Source organism: Ceratotherium simum, chromosome 9, assembly GCF_057802395.1.
Source record: "Ceratotherium simum simum isolate JZ-2026a chromosome 9, ASM5780239v1, whole genome shotgun sequence".
NCBI lineage: Eukaryota > Metazoa > Chordata > Mammalia > Perissodactyla > Rhinocerotidae > Ceratotherium > Ceratotherium simum.
In genome coordinates, this window is record NC_141908.1 from 26,852,501 (window position 1) to 26,873,385 (window position 20,885).

The following is a 20,885-nucleotide window of genomic DNA, read 5'->3' on the forward strand; positions in this document are numbered from 1 at the left end:
ACCCTAATCTCCAAGGCCCCTTCTAGTTCCAACCTCTTTTGGATGACTTTATTTTATGGATGAGTAAACTAAGGCTAAAAGAGGTGACATGGTTAATCAGTGGCTGAGCTGGAACTAGACTCTGAGCCTTCCAAATTCCAGGATAGTGTTCATTCCATTGCACCACGTATTTGTGACAGTTTAAATTTTACAAACGTAACAATTTAGGCGAGGAGAGATATAGCTGGAAAAGCTCACCAGCTGGATCCAGATATTCACTCCCTATTGTGTTGCTTTTTGTCAGAGACTTCTCTGCTGATAGGGGTTGCAGGAACATGAATTTGTGAAACAGGCAGGCCTTCCACCATAGTCCCTTATTGGGGCAAATATTTTGACCACACCACACTGCAAATCATGACCATATACAATTACAGGAATTCAAAAAGATTAAAATACCAAAGCAATGTACAGAAGCCACATTCTAAGACCCCCTATCTATCAATTCTAAGTCACATATACATTTACAGTCTTTTAAAATAGGATCTGTTTCTAATTTCCTACTGGTCTATCAATGTTTTGACCTTTTCCTATTCATTATTTAATTAATTTATCTATTTCCTTGTGTGTTTCCCAAGTGTACATTTCTCATAAACTTTGAAGACAGTTTATGAAAATAAAAGAGCATTTTTCCTCAGTAATATTTTCATAATAATAACTTTTGAGAACAACTTCTTGAGAGATGCTTTGGGTGTTGTATTCCAGAACATAGTGTCTTCATGGTCTTCCCCCTGGTAGGATGGATAAATGATCTGTTGTGAGAGTTGTGCTGAATTTTCTGGTTTCAATATAAAAAATAAATATTCCACTTACGGAAGCTGTAGGTATAGATTTCAAGCAGGCCTAAAGTTTAGGCCTGCCAGGGGATGGCAAGTCTAGGAGTGATCATGGGAAAAAGACTGATCCTCACAGGACACACTGAGGAACAGGAGTGAGGTGTTACCAGTTACTTGTGTCTAGTGAGTCTCCTGAGCCTTTGGGAGGGGATGGCAGAGACAGAGTTAATAAATCTTTCCTGAGAAAGGAAAAGACAGCTTCTCACGCATTGAAGGGGAATATCACCCTTGTCAGGGATATCAATGAGAGCTGGGCCAGGGGAGTTTGCTCCTCTAGCTAGGAGTATTACTGATTCCTGCTCCGTGTAGCTGTCTCTGTTTCAGAAGGTGTACTCTTTACTCAAAAAGCATCTTCCAGTTATATCATGACCCCTTACAGCAGCCAGGTAACAACTGACCATAGTGCAGCGTGATATGTGCTTTGCAACTGATGGAATGAATATCGGTGCTCTGAGCAATTAGAAAGGGAACAGAAAGGGAAGGTATAGGACAAGAAACAGCATTGGAATTGGAATTTTGCCAGGTGGAGAAAGGGTATGCATACGCCTCTGTGGGGAGGGACAGAGGAATTTAAGCAACAAATAACACAAGATAACACAAGACATAGAAGTAAATGCACAGATGTATTCAGAAAATGGTAAAGAGACCTGGAATTCATGAGGGATTAGGTTGGGGTCAGAGTTTGAAGAACCTCATTTGCTACAATGGAAATTTAAGTTCATCCTGCAGAAAATCTACGAGACACATTCCTATTATTGTTATACCATTGTGATTCTCGTCTCGGATGGTCTGGGTTTAGAAAGAACACTGATAACAGTAGGTAGATGAACTGAAGATCAAAGCGTCCAGAGGCCTGGAGACTAATCTGAAGGCTTTGCAGGATTCAAGCTCCCAGAAGACAAGGGCAATAACTGGGAAAGGGGCAACAGAAACAAGAACGAGGCACAGGAATTATTTCCATGGGATACATTCTCTGATGTGAAATTACTGAGTCAAACAAAGAGTATAGTAACTGAAGTGGCTTAGTGAAAATAATTTACACTGGCATCAGCATGCATGCAGATGTTTCCCCATAAGATGGCCAGTGTTAGTTAGGATATGCCTTTATTTTTATTGCTTTGCTCAATGCAACTGTTCTCTCATAAATTCTTTGTATTTACACTTATTTCATTATTGGTAAAATATAAACATTTTTTTCCCCAAAATTTGATTTAGTATTTATTTCTTTGGATATCACCATCTCTATTGTTTATTAGCTGTGTGACTTTGGGAAAGTTATTTAACTTAAGCCTTAGTGTCTTTGTCCATACATAGAGGATTGTAATTGTTCCTATTGAAAGGACTGTCGTGATATAAAATGAGATACCAGACTAAAGGCCCGGCCTTGTGCTCGGCACAGAGTAAGAGTTCAGTAAGTTACTGTACTTATGTTGATGCTTTTGCAAATCTTTATCTATAATATATATTTAAAATCTCTACTTAATTTCTTAAAAGAATATTTTGTTTTGTTAATTTTTTAATATTTTGTTTTGCTTGTTTTATTGTTTATTGCACAGAAATTATTTTACTCAATTTCTTGTTTTCACTAAAAATTATATTGTAGAACTGGATAAGTAAATTTTGTTATCCTAAGTTTGTTGGATATTAAATTTATACACAAGTTGAGTTTATTTCTGAATTCTCTATTTTTCCCATTTTTCTACATTCATATTTTTGAATCTGTAAAGTGCTCTTTTAAAAGTTATCACTTCATACCTGTTCTGAATCTGGTAGGACACGTTTTCCTTCATTATTCCTCAGAGATTTCTTTGATAGTCTGCCCATTTATTTATTTTGTATGAGTTTTAGAACTACTCTGTGAAGATATATAAAGTAATATTCTGGCATTTTAATTGGAATCTTGTTAAATTCATAAATTATCTTGAGAGGTATTGTCATTTCCATCTTAGTATTCATTCTTTCCTATCAAGAGTGTGTATGTCTACATTTATTCAAATTTTCCTTACTTTCCCATTTTATTTTGTTGTTTTCTTCAGCATAAGATTGAGAGACAGAAGAGTTCAGTTTTAAATTAGATTCTTGGGAAACTGACTTCCCCAATCATATTCTTGGGAAAGTGACTATATGCCTATTTCTAAGAATCATGTGAAGGTGGCTCTGTCTACTGAGAATCTACCTCAGATCCATGCTACTTAAATGGGGCCAATATAAATCATTTTCCTCAGCTATAAATTGGGGGTGTTAATACTTGATTGATTATCTAGTCACTAGATTGTTGTAAGGTTATGAAATAATGTATTCAAAATTATTTGAAAATGTCACAATATAAACAAGAGTATGGTATAATGAAATGTAATGATAAAAATGTTTTTGTCTCCCAGTTAGTAAGATTCTAGAGGGGAGGAACTACACCTTCTCCTCTTGGTATCCACAGTATGGTGCCAGATCATAATAGGAACTGAGTAAACACTTCTGTGTTAGAGGAATGAGTAGATAGTGATAAAATTAAAATAAAAAAAAAAGGAAAAGGAATAGGTTTGGAGAATGGTATCGTCTAGAGAAAATGAGTTTATTCCATCTTACAGGCACATTTATTTCATCTTCATCTATAACCATCTTATAATTCAACATTGATCAATATATTAATAGCTTTCCTTCTGCTGGCTCTCATTGTAGCAAAATTTTATACTTTTATATTAATGTGATATAAGTTATTTGTGTTTCTAGAACCTTTTTATTATTTCCCCAGTAGTGTAGCTGCTCTGCTGAAAATGAGACTGTAGCTGGGAGCTGAGTGAAAAAGGAGATGGGAGGGGAAGGAAATGTTACATAATTATCCAACATTTGACTCCAGAGCTAAGGATCAGGAATATGCCACAATCACAGTAATAACCATTGTCATGCCAGATACTAACCAGAAGCTTCCCACATACTGTTTTTAACCTCAAATTAAAGGTGAACCAGAAAGACTTCTGCTGCCAAAACTGTAGTTCAGGTTTTCACTTTCCTTGCAACCTTTCAGGTCCCCACTAACGCCTAAAGCTAAAACTCGTTCTCCTACTGTCTGCTGTAGGGAAAGAAGAACCCTGATATAAGCCTTTGGTCTTCACAGAAAAAGTATTTTGTTTAGAATTATCATTTGTGGGAAATTATAAAGTATACAAACACATTCCATTGATTTGATATCTTAAGCATTTGCTTTTTTTTTTTTTTTCTTTTAAACCATCTCAAGGGCTAACAATGCGAACTCGTCATGAGAACTGTCCAGAATGAAAGTATTTGCATTGAGAGGCTTCTAGGCTTTTTGGTTCGTTTGTAACATGGAGTCTGATGGATACTTCATGTAGCAGAACGAGCTTTCAATTTTCTGGATTAAAAATAATTCAAATAATGCCAAGAATGAACTTTTAAAGTTCAGCATCATTAATGTCTTCTTTGGATCCAAAATTCATTACAGACTCACTCCATAAACAAACTTTGAAGGGAAGTCCATGAGTCTTATAATAAAATCTGCATAGTAGTTTAGAAAGCACTTTCCCCCAAATTATCTAATTGTGCTGAAACTCTCATGATAACTCACTGAAGTGTTTAGGGCAGGTGATTTTATTATTATTATTTCTCCTTCCCATTTCCTCCTTTGTACTGCACAGATGGATTAACCGAGGTTAACCTAGAAAGCTACAAGACCTAGTCCCAAACTTGATCTTCTGACTTCAATTTCTATAAATCAGAGTTTCCCAATCTCGGCACTGTTGCATTTTAGGTTGGATAATTCTTTGTTGTGGGGAGTCGTCCTGTGCTATAGGAAGTTTAGGAGAACCTCCTAGCTTTCTCTTCCATCTGGCATGGTAACTGGTAATGTTTGAGATGGTGGTTGCTTGGGTCTCTGTGTAAGCTTGGGTCCCTGAGTGACCCACCTACAATAAACAAATAGCATGAATGAGAAATAAATCTTATGTGTTTTAAGGCACTGAGATTTTAAGGTTGTCTGTTAGTTTAGCATAACTCATATTCTGACTGATGTAAGAGCTGAAAGATGAGAAAAAGATTGAAAAATACATTTATGTGAAGTCAAGGTCACCTATACTAAACAGAAAATATAATAAAACCACTTAGAACTTCCTTAAGCCTTAGGCTTCTCTATTTTCATTCGCTAAGTATTTGGAAATCATTTCAATGTAGGTTTCTACATACCTGATACAATTGTATTATTCTATTACGCCAAACTCATTCTTTCATTCCTTCAAATAGTATTTATTAAACACTAAATATATGTCAAGTATTATTTGGGATATCTTTCCACTTCACATTGTTTTTGACACTTTTCTTGTGACAAAGACAGATGGAAGAAAAAAGAGGGAGTTCTCTTTAATATCTAAGGAGTGAGTTATTTAGGAAATGAATTTGAGGTTTTGCGTGTGTTTTTTTAACTTTATATTTGCAAAGAAATTATCAGTGAAAATGGAAACGATTTTACATGAGTGGCCAGGATTTCCCACCATTATCACCTCCTGCTTTCTTACCTGTAAAACAGGAATGATTTTGTGGACTTGCACGTGGAGTACAGGCTGCGCAATGGCATTAGAGGCATACTGACAAGGTTTGAATGGTGGCTTCACAATTGGATGGATGGGTGACTTCAGGCAAGTGACTTAACCTCCCTGCGCCTTACTTTCCTCAGCTGTAAAGTGGTAATCACAGTAGTGCCTAACTCACAGGGCTGCTGTGAAGAATAAATAAGGTGATGCCCAAAGAGCTTAGAACAGTACCTGGCACATGCTAAGTGCTCGAGAAATATCAGTTTTAACATTTTTAAGAAATGTTCTAGTAAGTGATGAATAAAGCCCTGGAGTGGGGCTACAAGTTGCAAACACGTCTGCTTTATTCACCATTTCATCCTAAATGTTTAGATTAATGCTTGGCACAAACTAGATATTTAAAAACACATTTATTGAATCCATAGAGAAGTGAGTAGGGGTGAGGAGACTGACTCCCAGGTTCTACTCCTAACCTTGCCTCTATCTACTGCCCGTCTCACCCACTGTGCCCTGCTGTGAGAACCTGGGACAGTCACTGTCCTAGATCTCTCCCCTCCTTTGTAAAATGAAAGGATGATACAAAAGAGCTATAAAGTATGTAGCTATAAACTAGAGTCGATAATCTTAATCCACCACACTTTCAGAAAAAGGATTATAAAAACCTCACAACAACATAATTTGAAAATAATCAACATACTTGAAAATACTCAACAGTATGGAGACTCTATAAAATTGCTGTATTAGAGTTTTAACATTTTCAAAAGAAATTTAATGCAGATTCTTTGCATCGTCAAAAAGGGCAGTAAAACTCATTGGCACTAATGCCACCACTCAGAGATGTGCTAGCTCTCCCTAAGAGCTCTGCAGAGAGGGAAGAAGAATGAAGTTGGATAAAGAGTAATTAATGTACAAACTTGCAACTAGAAGAATAAGTTTTGGAGATCTAATGCACAGCAATTATAGTCAACATATATTTCAAAATTGCAAAGAGACTAGATCTCAAATGTTCTCACTACAAAAAAGAAATAATTATGTGATGTGATAGAGGTCTTAGCCAAAGCTACAGTGGTAATCATATTGCACTACATAAATGTATGAAATCAAATGTTGTACACCTCGAACTTGAATATTTCAGTAAAAAAAAAAGTAATTAACGGTCCTGCAGTCATATATTAAACCTTTCTTGATTTTTCATACATCTAGGCTTGTATTTGAAAGAGAAAAACTTGACTCACAGGCAGTGCAATAAAAGTGACTCAAGCTTTCAGAGTCTCAGTTTCTCTACATACCAAAGGGCATAATAATATCTACTCCATTGGGATTATCATGAACATTACATAAAATAAAGTGGCAAAGGACCAAGTAAGAAGCAAACTTTCAATAAATAGTAGCAATTAATAGCATAATAATAGTTATTATTGCAATTATTTACAAGAAAACCACTTCCTAGCAAATGTTAACAGCATTGAGGGTAATTTTTCTGGCTGACGTTACACAGTATATAAGTTGGTTTCATGATATGGGTTTTAGATATGCTAATGTAGCATCTAGAAGAGACAACAGGCAAAGACATGTCTGCTTGCTAGGTAATCCTTTTTGTGAAGTGCTGGATGGTGAGTTGGGGAAAAAATTAATATCTAAACTTAGAGAAACAGTTGGGTCAGAAAACAAGTACATGTAAAGGTAGCTTAGCATAGTGGTTAAATGTACTACCTAGCTATGTGACTTTACTTAATTTCTCTGTGCCTGAGTTTCTCCGTCTAAGATAAATGGAAATAGTAATACTGAACAAGACTGTTATAAAAAGTTAATATTTTTAAATGGCTTAGAACAATGCCTGGAATACAGTAAATGCTATATTAGTGTTAAACCAGAACAGTAATGTGAATGCCTGAAGTAATACAGAAAGGCCTATTAGGAAACCTTTGGAGGAAAGACTGGCAAGGTGCCCTTTTAGGAGCACAACTTGGAAAGCTACTTGGCTCATTCATTCATTCAACAACTTGGGCATCCCCTATGTGCAAAGTGAAGTGCCACAGCCATAAAGAGAGTTGATTCACATGTGAAATGACAGAGGTAGACCAGAAGCTAAGGCAGAAAGGAGCCCCAGATGAGACTGGGAATAACAGAAGTGTGTTAGATAGATACATAGATAATACAGATATTATATTATCTATAGATAATATAGATAATATGATGCCCATTCCTATGCACGTCCACAGCATTCCCTAATTATTTCACAGTATCCCAGGTACCTGTTAATGATATTTAAGTGTCTCCCCAAGGCAGAGCTCCCTGACGGTGGAGAATGAGTCTTGTTCACTGTGGAATCCCCTTTCCACAGGGCTCAGTAAGTATATATTGAAGTGAAGCAAAAGTGAGTAATAAGATTGGACCTGTAATTACTGAGCACTCAGTACTTGGGCTCCTAACTGCTCTCATTGCAATTTCAACCCTCCATACTACTCCAAATAGCTCAATGTTAATGTGTGGAAGGAGAGACTGTGATCCCAAGAACATGGCCCTTTTGAGTAACATCTTAGTCTTCTTTGTAGTGGTGGCTTAAGACTACCCAATAGTAAAAGAGGCTAAGAAGCCTTCTGCTTAGGGATTTCCTCCAGCTACTTTTCTCAGTCCATACACAAGCACCTCAAAGCCGGCACAAACAAAACTGAACTCACCAGCACCACAAATGAGCTGAATTTTTTCTTCCTTCTTTCTCTACAGCTGTCCATCGACCAAATTCTTTTCTGTGTTTTCCTTGAGAATATCTCGCTCAGACAGCCGTCTCATTAATGTCTTAGCCACCACCTCACGGAGACACACTTGAATTACCACTATAGAGTCTTACTGTGATGCTGCCTACATATCATTGCAAGATAAAGCTTCCTAAAATACAAGTTTCATCATATTTCTTCCCTGTTCAAGATCTAGGCTCCATATTTCTTCTCTTTACCTAATCTACTTTGGTTAGTAAGATCCTCCATACTTTGGCCCTACACTATCTATGTAAGTTTCGTACTACTTACTAAGGTCTGCATGCAGAATGCCCTATTCTACTTTGATTAGTGACCTCAGAGCACTAATCATTGAAACTGTCCTTTCATTTAAATACAATATTTAAAACGTTTGCTTCTGAATGCTTTGCCAATGTCATTTCTCTCTTGGCATATGACTCCTAATCCTTTGGCTGCTCAAGTGCTTGCTCTTCAGTGAACATTCTACTCTAAGCCACACATGTCAGTACTAATATATAATTATATTATCTTTTGTTTCACTCTCTATTTCCTGTGCTTATGCACAAGTGTTCCCTCCTCAATAAAACCACAAATTGCTTGAGGGCATGGAGTTTACACTATTTTTTACTGTTTATTAAACAAATATTCATTGAGTTCCAGGGTTGTGCCAGGCACTGCACTAGGTTTTGGGGTACAGTGATGAATAAGATAGACATAATCCCCATCCTCATACCACCTACATTCTAGTGTGTGTGTGCATGTGTGTTGGGGGTAGTGAGATAAAAAATTACACACAATTATATGATTAGAAACTGAGGTAAGCACCACGAAGTAAAAGTACAGAGTGCCGTAAAACTATGATAAACTTCATATTGAAAGAAAATGTCCCTGAGTCAAGATCAAAAGGATAAAAGAGAAACAAACAGGCAAATGTCTAAAGGTCTAAAGAAGCCCGGTACGTTAGAGGAACTAAAAAAACGTTGGTATCCATAAGTGCAGAGGGCAGAAGATGAGCCATATCAGATGAGGCTACTGAGGTAGAGGCTGGGAGTAGTTCCTAGCATTGTGCCAGAATCAAGAAGTACTTGCTAAGGGAGGGTAAACTTACGTGGTTCTTAAGAGTCATAACGTATCATGGCAGAGGTCATTCCTGAACTTTCGTTGTCTATGTATTTGGAGTTTTCAAAAAAAAAATGCTGAATGCCCAAAGCTTAAAAAAAGTGAATACTTACATGCTTATGAAAGTGATCAGGATGCTCATCTTACTGAAACACACATGCCCAGTAAGGATGCAGGGCAAAGGAAATGTCTCTGAAAAGGCTCCATGTGGCAGTAAAGATAAGAAGACCTGCTGCTATCAGCTCAGATTTTTGTTTTCTCAAATTCAGTAAAAAAGGCATGGACCAATGACAACTATGATGTGGACTGTGGTCTACTCCACATAACAAGTTTGATGGCAAAATGTTTTAAACAGGCCACCTAACAGATGGTAATGTATTTCAGCCATTACCAATGTGAGCAGAATTCAAACCAGTGACCCCAGAGGTGAGAGGTTGTATATCCAATTACAAATTCCCACTTTCCTTAAGTATTAAGATGCCTAAACCAATATATTTTATTTACATCAAGATGCATTGTATAGACTATATTTAATAACAGAGATGACTTCACGTTCTCAACTTAAATCAAAGAATGTTTACTTATTTTTTTAATTGAATCACACTTTAATGCCATTGTATAATCTTTTGTTTAACAGTGCTCATCTTGATTATTCTAACAAAAGGAAACATGGAAATTAATATTTAAGTTATAGATCTTATGTCATCTATAAAAATACACATTAGAAAATTTAAAAGAGATACCTGGGACATCTGTGAAGCTTTCTCCAAGGACAGATACGTGGAAATTGAGTCCTAAGTCCTTAAGACGCACTACCGCCTTAAAAAAACTCTCTGGATCTTTATCATGCTCCCTGGAAATAAACACACAAAATATAACTTGTGATACCTTAGGGTATGCATGAGGAAAAGTGTTTTCACTTCTCACAGTATCAATTCTTCTCGTGGTCTATTTTTAGTTAGGGGGGACTCTGGCATCCAAGAAGAGATTTTTGCCTATAACTTTACATTGTAGCATCAGCATTGAGTGCTTTCATAAATATAACTTCTCTTTCATGGATCAAAACCCAGTCATATTGAAGTCTTAAGGCTCTGTAGCCTTTTATTAAAGGAGAAATCTATCGTGTTTTTCACATTTCTTGGTTAGACTATAGAAAGTCTAGTGTATTTTCCTTTCTCTCAAAAAGGTTAAATTTCCACTTAACAAGGTTCTTAACCAAAGAAAAGACTAGTCTTCAAAAGATGATTCTCTATTGATCATGAGAATGTACCAAAGATGCTTTTCATTTCCATAAGTCAGAATACCTTTCTCTCACATTTACTGAGCCCCTTTGTGCCCACAAGGAACACACAATTTAGGGAGTGAGATTACAGACTCTCTCACTAATCTTTCATTTTAAATAATTGAATAGAGAATTGTAAATATATCAAAAGAGAGTAGGCCTGAGTCTAAGTCCACTAAGTATTAGCTTAGGAGTGGAGGTTAGTCAATATATAAAAGAATAGTAATAAAGATAATTTTTTCATTTAGTAGAGGCTCTTGAAAAACATGGATAATTTTTGTTTGTTTATTTTGTCAGTCTTCTTTGTAATGACAGAATGAGAAGTTAAAGGACACTAAAATAAAAAAAAAAATTCACCAATTCAAGAAACCACATTAAAATGGAATGAGTTATTTTTTACATTCTAAGGTGTGAATATTTCAGTATTTTTTGTATTTAATTACATTGTTTTAAATTATGTTATTTCAGACAGATGTGGACCAGATGTCTTCAAATTATTTGCTTTTTATTTATAATTCAGAATTTTAACTTATTTTCTCTATTACAGAGAAATAGTTATATATCAGCAATTGAATTCCTCATTTACCAACTAATTATGTAAAATAAATCTGTAAATTGATCAAACTGCTATATGAAATATGAAAATTACATCATTCAGGAAATTTCACGAAAAATGACATCTGCAACCCTAAATGTGTTAATTCACAATTCAGTCAATATTTTCAGTATCAAGAATTAAAACAAATGCATCTTCTGATTAACATTTTAAAACGGCACTTATAATCTCATGGAATTGTAAAATCTTATAGAATTAGAGTTCCATAACAATTTATTTTAAGTTCTGTATCTCTCAGTTTGATTTACTTTAAATAATAAAGAACGCAATGGCAAAATGTTCATCACTTTTTAAGATGATGCTTATTACATACGTGTACCCTTGGGAAGTTTTTGGATAGTTCTTATATATACCACTGCTGTGGGCAGAACAAAGGCTCAAACAGTTTGAAAGTAAAGAATATGCCATATGCTATCTTCAACCATATCAATCAAATAGCTGCCACTTAATCTGTAATATGTTCTTTTAGTCTGATTCTCTTGGAAATACTTAGATGAAAAGAAGGGAAACAATATAACATAATATATCTTAAAGAAGGCGTAACACTATAGGGAAATATAGCCACTCAGTTCTTTAAATTTTTCATTTTGAGTTCCAAAACTTTTGGCTATGGATCCTCAAGAGAATATCTATTCCAAATATTTCCTGCTGTTTGTTTGTTTGTTTTGTATTAAAGTTAAAGTAGATGCTGTGTGAGGTTTGGAGGTGGTGTAATTGGATAGAAGCTGTAGTTCTTAAAAGATTCCAATATGAGTATTTTCAAAGCAGCAAGCTTTATGAACCTACAATTTCAGTGTTTCTATACAAGATAAATGCATTACAATCCTACTGTATTCTTTAGATATTTTTTATAGGTGGACAAAAGCTTTCATATTCAATAGTTACTTTGCATAAGAACACAAAAGAGATTTGTATGAATCCCCTCTCTTTTTGTTTAAACTATAATATATGGATGAACGTAAGGTGAGATTTTTCTTCCCCAAAATTATCCCTGAGAAAAGAAGCATTTTATACTAAAGTCCTTATAAAGTCTCTCTTAATACTGGGCACTCTCTCAATTACTTTATTTTGAAAAAAGTACTGTTTAGGGAAGTTGCATTAACCTGAAACAATGTCAATTGATGAGAGTTTTGGACGCTTTTAGCAGTCATTCACTTGACGGGACTGGTAAAAACAGAAGCAAAGGAATTGAATACTGCCTTGGTAATTATTTTGGGAGATGTGACCTAACAATTCAAAGTGTTGGATGTTGTTTAAAACAAATATTTTAAAGATCATTAAAAAAAGTAACAGAGTAAGTGGTTACTGGAAATCATGAGTAGTAAGTGGGTTTTTATAGCTGGGGAAAAGATTTCCAGGGATGGCATCATACACAGTTTCACAAGTCTTGCACCCCAAACTGCTTAGACTGAATTCCAGATGACAGGTGGTGGAAACATGCCAGCTCCCTGAAAAGGTGGCACCCTTCTGATGTCAAGAATGCATGGGAGGGCGAGTTGAACTAAACCTGCTTCAAGAAATATAAGGGTGGAAAAAGAGCAATACTTCTAAAAATATTCTATATGATATGTGCTTTAAAGTATTATTTATGTCTAAATTAGATTATATATTATAAGTAGACACTTGACTATTTCATCTATGTCCCTCAAAGTTTACATAGTCAATTTAGCTGAAAATTTTTCTCTTGAGAAAAATGGAAAATTGCCTAACATTCAGAAAATCATTAAAGATGTGCACAAATATTTAGCCACAGCCATATATCAAGGCTCAGATAATATTCAACAGCAGAGCTCAATATATTTTGTTGAGTGAGGAACTCATTCCAAATAGCCAATGGATCATCCATGGATCTTATCCCAGCATCCGTGATATTAATGAACCCATTCAGCAGAATATGAGAATCTGTCTTAAATTCCTTTCTAAGAAATCTAATGTAAAGCTCTTATACTTATGATTTTAGCATGAAGCATTAAATATAGGATGGGAGATTTAAAAATAACATACAGAGTGCCCCTTTCTGCCAACAGCTGTCAAGATTAAGCATACATTTAACATATATACTCAATTCTCTATAACCACACTTGTAGACTTATGGGCTCTTAAACACTCTTCTGCTCTCATCCATTGCTGGTAGGAATGTAAATTGAAACAATATTTTAGAGGGCAGTTTGGTAACATACATAATAAGCCTTACAATGTATATAACTTTTGCCCCAATAATTCCAATTTAGAAAAGTTACCCTAAAAATTAATTCAAGAGGTGCATGGAAATTCAGCTACAGTATGTCCATAACAGCATTGTTTATAATGATAACCATCTGTAAACAACCTAATGGGATGATAAGGAAATATATTTGGACATATGATGCAATACCATGCAGCCACTAAAAATAATGTTGTAGAGGTATATTTTCTGACATGGAAAAATATTCAAGAAATACTGTTAAGTAAAAGGGGGGTGACAGAGTAGTATGCATTATATGATCTGCTTTTGTAAGACAAAATGGATGTGTGTGCCTAGAAAAAGGTTTGGGATGAACTATACCAAAGTGTTAACAAGGTTTATCTCTAGGGATTGCATTATAAATGTTTCTCTTTTTTTTGTATGTTTTCTCTTGTTTCTTTAATAAAGATTTTTTAATACAAATCATTTTTAATGCTTTTAAGGAACCACTCCTCTCTCACATTCTGCCATAAAATTGTATTCATAGGATTTTTGCTTAACTCTGTAACAATTTTAGTATTTAAAGCAGCATAATTTCTCATTTCCTGTGACCCCTCTACATTTGACAGTTGCCCATCAAACAAACTTGATTCATCACAAAACATTCTAGAAGATGAGTCAGAGGCCAAGCTTCCCAACAATTCCCACACTCTTGACTAGGTAAGAATGAAACAGTCTGGCTGGGAACTCATTCTTCCACAGCCCAACTATGGCAGAAGAGACCAGCGCGGAAATATTTCAGGCTTACTGGAAGCAGCAGATATAGCAAGAACAGCTTTTATTCCCAAATATTATTCAGAACATTTGAAAAGCATAAACTGTTTCCATGTGTTTTTTCTTCCTATATCTGTTCTCTCTCTGTTGCCTTTCCCATTTAGCTTTTTAGAGCTAAATTTCTTCTTATTCCTCACTTAACATTCATTCAGTAAATATTTATTGAGGATTTCTAAGTTCTCCATACTTGTCACTTATACTAAACTGTTACTCTTTCCTATTTTCCCACATAACTTTATACTTATTGAATGCAATCTCTTTGATCCAGTTCATTGTCTTGCCTGGACAGAAACCTGGCTCTTTACAGACGCCATAGCTTTCCTAGCAGCAGGTTACTCTGGATTGAGAGCTCCATGAGGGCAAGATAAACGATGTCTGTTTTGTTCACTACTAAGTACCCAATGCCTCATCAAGTAGTGACAGACAGTACTCATGTTTATCAATATCTGGGTCTTCTCTCTTTCTGGGCACAGAGAAGACTCCATGTTCATCCCCTTGTATTAGGGGAGGCCACAGGACTAGTTCTGGCTGATGGATTGCAAGCTGATTCATGTGTGTCACTTCCAGGTAGCAGGATCTAAGAGCAATTCCGGATACCACATTCCCTGCCGCGGTGATCCTTACAGAAGTCTTCTGTTAAGATGGTTAGGTTAAAAGAGTGAAGCAGTCTGGAGTGCCACATGGAGGAGAGTTGCCCTGTAAAGCCATCTCAACATGCAGCAGACTTTGAGTAAGTGAGAGAAGTAAACTTTCATTGTGTTTAAGCAACTGAGATTTGAGGGGTGGGGGGTCTTCATTACTGCAGTATCACGTGGCCTGTGCTAATTAGCTGCTCTAAAAATATTTGTTGAATAAATGAAGGTGTTGGTAAAAGGAATTACATTCATAGAGCTCCTGCTATATTTAGGATCCCATACTAGGCACCTGATCACAGTCTTACTTAAGCCTCTTAACCAAATGGTCATACAAAAATAATTATATCTTCCTTTAAGGATACACAGAAGAGATTGAGTCTGCTTTTGAAATCATATTTCATCACTCCTAAGTCATATTCTGTCTTCTATGCAGTCTTTGACTTTATTATTTCTTTCTTCCTAAATATAATGAGAAGAAAAAGAGAGTTGTTACCTTCAGTCCATGGTTTTGTTTCCAGACCATCAAGCCATGGACATTCCTTAGATTCATGTTACTTGAGGTTAAAACCCATTGGATAAGAGAGGGCAATAAGAATATGAGGAAGTAATGTGGAATTATGATCTCTTTAACACCATAATTTCAAACTTCTTCACCTTCCTGATATGCTGCTAACCTCCATCTCTACTTCCTCATTATGAAGTACCACCTTGCTTCCAAATTCAGTGATGTGTTCCTTATTCAAAAACATAAGGCTTCTATCTACTGCCCTGTGTTAGTTACGAACATTTACTTCTCTGCTACTCTTTCTAGAGCCATAAACTTGACTCTCCTCTACATGCCTGACATATCAATGACCAGTTCTGGTTTCCCTCCACATATGTTCCTTCTTAAATGATGCTTTGAATAGAATTCAGCCAATAGTCTTATTAGCCACCAACTTCTCAACTTCTCTCTCTCTCTCTCTCTCTCATATTACCAGTGCCTTCTTTCTCTAACTCTACCAGCCCTTTCCATCATTTACTTATAGTTGACCAAGACCAAGACTATCCACTGTGGCTTTCTCTCAATGTTGTTCATACTGCATTCTGCCCTTTATTTTTAGAGGGAGAGTGAAAGGCACAGTTCAGAGAGAAGTGGCTCTGCCACTGACCAGCAGTATGACCACAGGTATGTTACATACTTCATGCAGTCTCAGTTTCTTCATCCTTTAAATGGGATAACAATAATACCTACATTTAAAAAGTTTTTTGTTAGGAATGAAGAAGTGCCTGGCACCCTGCAGGTATACAGTAAACTCTCATTCTCTTCATCTTTTGTATTTGTGGTATTTTAATATTTTAGAAATTTTAACCAATTAATTCCACCATCTCTCCTCCACCCATATAATATTCAAGATGCTAAGATGTCTTATGTTCATTGCTTCAGGAATGGCATGGGACAGGGAAAAAGCCTTCCAACTCCCACCAAAAAGGGGGGCTGTCATCTTAGTTGATTATGGAAGCAAAAATCCTTGTAGAAATGGTAAAGACTTCAGATAGGTACAAATATTTAAGCAAAATTCCATAAGAGTGTAGCATTCATCCTCCCACACCATGTTGTTGCTCCACTTCTAGACAAGAAACATGAAGTACAGATGGAGAAGAGTTGAGAACAGAACCCTGAGAGTCCCAGAGGCCATGTATTACGCTTCCTGGGTTAGATGCCCGGGGAAGGAGCATGACTCCAGAGTGAATGTCTGAGTGTATGGATCTATGCAGACAGTACCAGGGACATTCATGAGAGATTCTTGAGCTGTGGTAGGCATAAAAGCGGAACCATGGTTTCTGTGAATGTCATGGAAGAATCACAGATCAGCTGGCAGACAGATAGAAGCGAGGGATCCCTCAGCAGTGGCCTGTGAGGAATGGGGATCAGGAAAATGGAAGACAGAGAATCTTGAACTGCCTGAGCTTTCTATCACCATATTGAAAGAGGCCAATGAATAGAAATTACGTTATGGAAAAATAAAATTCTAATTTATGCATATCAGGGTTTCATGCCATCTGCACATTCATATTCTCATCTTTCCTTTTAATTGCAGAGGGAGAGATATCTGCCTTTCAAAATTCAAAGTCTGTTAGAGCTCTAGATCATCTACCTTGCCTCTTGTTGAGAGATCTGGGTTCTCAAATTCACTTTTCTTCCTAAAGCTTGTGATCCTGTTCCTATGCCACAATTTCTTCATTTATGTCTTTGGCATTTTTAAGTTATCCCTCTTACCTGACAACATTTCTTAATAACAATATTTCCAATAACATACTATTTCTGGGTGACTTTTCACTGATCATTTCATCTTAGAACATTAGCTATATCTCTCTTTTCTTACCTTCTGTGTTCTCCCTACAACCTTGCTCCCATTCTTGTATTCTCTTGGATGAAAACACTCTCTAACAATACCAATTTCCATCCCATCCTCATTCTTTCTCATGATTCTTAGGTTTTCTCCTACTTTCGACACCACTGACCATACTCTGCTTTCTTAGAAACGATCCTCGCTTGTTTTCCAAATAGTCTATTTAGACTACAACCTAATGACCTTCTCCCCAATTAAATCTTCCCACTCATTCCATCCAGAAGGCCACCCAGTGAAAACCATATTCAACGAATCACTTTTTCCCACTAGGTCTCACAACATGATTTCCTTTTCAATCTCCCACTGCTAAAAGCTTAGACCCCCCAGGTTGTTTCTCTTCAGTGATTTCCACTCTCTCTGGATATTGTACACAGTAATTTCATTCAGCTGTCTAACTTGCCAATGAGCTCTCTATCTCTGCAACTCTGGCCAAGAAGCCCGTCGACACCCATGCCTCAAAGAACTGGTAGGCCATGAAGTGTCTTAATTAAGATGAATTGAGTCTTTCCCACCCTTGGGATACTACTTAAGTGGAAGTCACTATTCCACATACTTTTAAACCATCATAATGTATGTAATTACTTCCTCTCAGACCTGAGAGGTTCTATGGAACTCTTTCCTCAATGTATTTCCCCAATGCATTACTGTCTTCCTATTTCCGTCTATAATAAAGTTTCTCCTTGTCAAATGTGGTGATTGGGGCCGTAATTTGAAACTAACTACTTAGATTTTCTTTTGGATTATAACATTTCTCTCCAAGAGATATGGAGGAAATATATTCAAAACTGCTTGCTAGTTATCCTGGGAGCTACCCCTGCAATTCACCTCTTATAGTTAAAAACTTCTCCCAGGGTCTAGTAGTATAGGGAACTCTGTGTTGTCCCTGGGAATTGTTTTGTCTACCTCTCAGATAGGAAGATGTATGATTCTTGTTTCCTGTTTTACTTAGACTGCCAGGAAGCTTACAGTCAGGTTTTAAGTGCTCAGTCTTAGCAAATATCAGATGGAAATAATAGTACTGAAAAATATAGTAACAGAAACAAAAAAACTCACTGGATGGGCTCAATAGTAGAGAGGGTATAGCAGAGGATGGACTCAATGATCTTGAAATCTACAGAATTTACCCAGTGTGAACAACAGAGAGAAAACTGACAAAAAAATTTTAAAAATGGGAAAGAACTAAACATCAGGGACCTGTGGGATGAGAACAGAAGATCTGATATTTGTATCATCAGACTCCCAGAAGAAGACTCTGTATTATTTCTTACAATTGTATATGAATCTACAACTATTTCAATACAAATTTCAACTGTAAAAAATGCTCATTGTAATAAAATACAAATAATTCAGAAATACATGAAGTCAGCACTGAAAACCCCTGTTCTTCACCTCTCCTGATTCTACTCCTCCGATGTAACCACGGCTAACAACGGTTTGGTGAGTAGGCTTCCTGACATATTTCTATGCATATGCAAACATATATATTTGTGTGAGTGTATTTTTACATATACCTTCTTTATTTTATAAATATGAGATCAGTATCAGTCATTCTGTGCTTTGCATTTTCACTAAATACACAATAGACATCTATCTACATCAGTGCATATAGATATTTCATTTTAAAATGGTTATATAATATTTCATAATTTTTAAGTGAATTCTCCTACTAACGGACATTTAAATTGTTTCCAATTTTTTGATGCTTCAAACAACACTAAAGCAACATCTAGCTCTCTTTATAATATTCGAATTTCTCTTTTGTAGCTTCTTAATTCATTCTTGTTTTTCCTCCTATCCTGCAAATGTAGCCCCCTTCCTACAATGTACACCCTCCATTTGGAACTATCCTACTTTCAAAGTTTTACCTACTCACTCTTGCTATGTTGTAAGTTCCACGAGGGCAGAGCTCATGCCTTTGTTTACTCTGTACTCCCCACGTCTAGCACAAGGCCTGGCACACAGCAATAAAGTTACTAAATTGAATCAACTCTAAATGTGGCTCTTTCCATGACAACTCATCTATAACACTTAAAAATTAAATTGCCGCCCCCATCAAACATATAGCACTAATAACCAAGCTCCTCTCTAGTATCGACATGTCTTTATTCTCCCAATATTTCAAGATCTCAAGCCTGACATGTTTCCAAGCACAAGGAAGCTACTTCCAAACTTGTCCTGTCAATCAAATTATTGGCAATCTTGCCATTTCTTCCTAAACGAATAATTTTAGGATTTTCTGGATAATTTCCGTTTTTATGGTACAATGTTATCACTTCATACCTTGACAACACCACTCAGCCTCAGACTCTCCTTTTGCCAATTCAGCCTCCAAAAAACTGTTACATTATCCTCTTCTACATGATTTTCCTTAGATATCTCTTCTTTTAAATGTACACTAACTAGAAACCATTAAATTGAAATTAAGCCACCTTATCCAACACTCAAATATTTCCGTCAACCATTTACCCCTACTCTTTCAGCAAGTGAGTGTTGATACTCATATTTATTCTTATCCTCTCCCTTTCTGTCTGCAGTTTTCAATCCACAGCTCTTGTGCTTACAATTCTTGAGTCTGGAACATGCCTCCCCTCCTCTCTGCCACTCCTTGTCCACTGCCTCTTTCACTGAGTTTGAAATCTACTGTTACTAGCAGTCATCCCTGTGAAATCCCATCTCACTCTGAATCACTCTTGCACTCCATTCATATGCTACTGATGATTTCATGAATGTGTTCTTTTACATTATTTCACATTTATTTGTATGTTGTCCCTCATAATTAGTCCAAAAGCCCCACAACATCAGAGAAACTCTGACTCTAGAAGTTGGTGGGCTTTTGACATATGACTTTAGAATGAATGAATGATGGTTCCATCATGGCTGAATAGAGACAGCTATATTTTTAAAACTATGGTAGGATAGGTCTATGAAACGACATGAAGGATTACACTTTTTTTAGTGGAGAATTAAACATGGTCTGGATTATTAGATGGCTTTCATTGAAATGAATTTAAATTCTTAATAACAGGTTTTCATATTCAGTTGTGAACATTTTGTCACATCTAGAAATGACAAGGTCTTCAATCATATGGGAAAGAATCTTAATTTGAAGGAAAAAATCCACTACAAAACTTCCTTCTGATTTAAAAAAGTGTTAAAATAGAAATAGACAGAGTGATTCATAAGAATCCCTCCAATGGGGAGAAAAATGCTAAAATTCTGTCCATTTTATATACTGTGTCTTGTTTTTAGACCCAAATGAGACTGCCGTATTTTTTGGCTGACACAGAGATCTCCTAGAAGAGACAGTCTCCCTTAGTCAGCAGCAACTGCTAAGCATACCAGATTGTCATGGCAATGACTGTGGAAAAGGAGGAACACAATATGGAATGTCTGTTCTATAAAGACCTGCTCAAAATGACGTGTTCTTGTTGCTACATATGTTGCATTTTTTCATTTTATAAACAGTATTAATTATGTATCTCCTCTCTTCTACAGTTTTACAAATGGAATAAATCTGTATTATTCTACTTAGTCTCTTTCATGATGCCGTAAAAGTTCAGCCCCAACTCTTGTTACTCCAAGTTACTCCTTTTCTTGCTCATTATTTAAAGGTATTAAGAACTAATCACATTAGGTACCAAAGGTAGACTAATTATTCATATGGAAAAGAATGAAAGTTTCTGAATATTGTAAT

The 20,885-nt window shown here is 36.1% G+C and overlaps 1 protein-coding gene across 10 annotated transcripts in view; it reads right to left on the reverse strand.

Moving 5' to 3' along the window:
• Nucleotides 1-20,885, reverse strand: part of QTMAN (queuosine-tRNA mannosyltransferase) — a 410,331-nt gene that overhangs the window by 45,093 nt on the left and 344,353 nt on the right. For 9 of the 10 annotated variants that reach the window (XM_087435132.1, XM_087435126.1, XM_087435128.1 and 6 more), the window contains one exon: nt 10,011-10,120. The exons of the other annotated variant lie outside the window; for it this stretch is intronic. In XM_087435132.1, the coding sequence (XP_087291258.1) occupies nt 10,011-10,120 (110 nt within the window). The remainder of the gene's footprint in view (nt 1-10,010; nt 10,121-20,885) is intronic. 10 annotated transcript variants of the gene reach the window in all.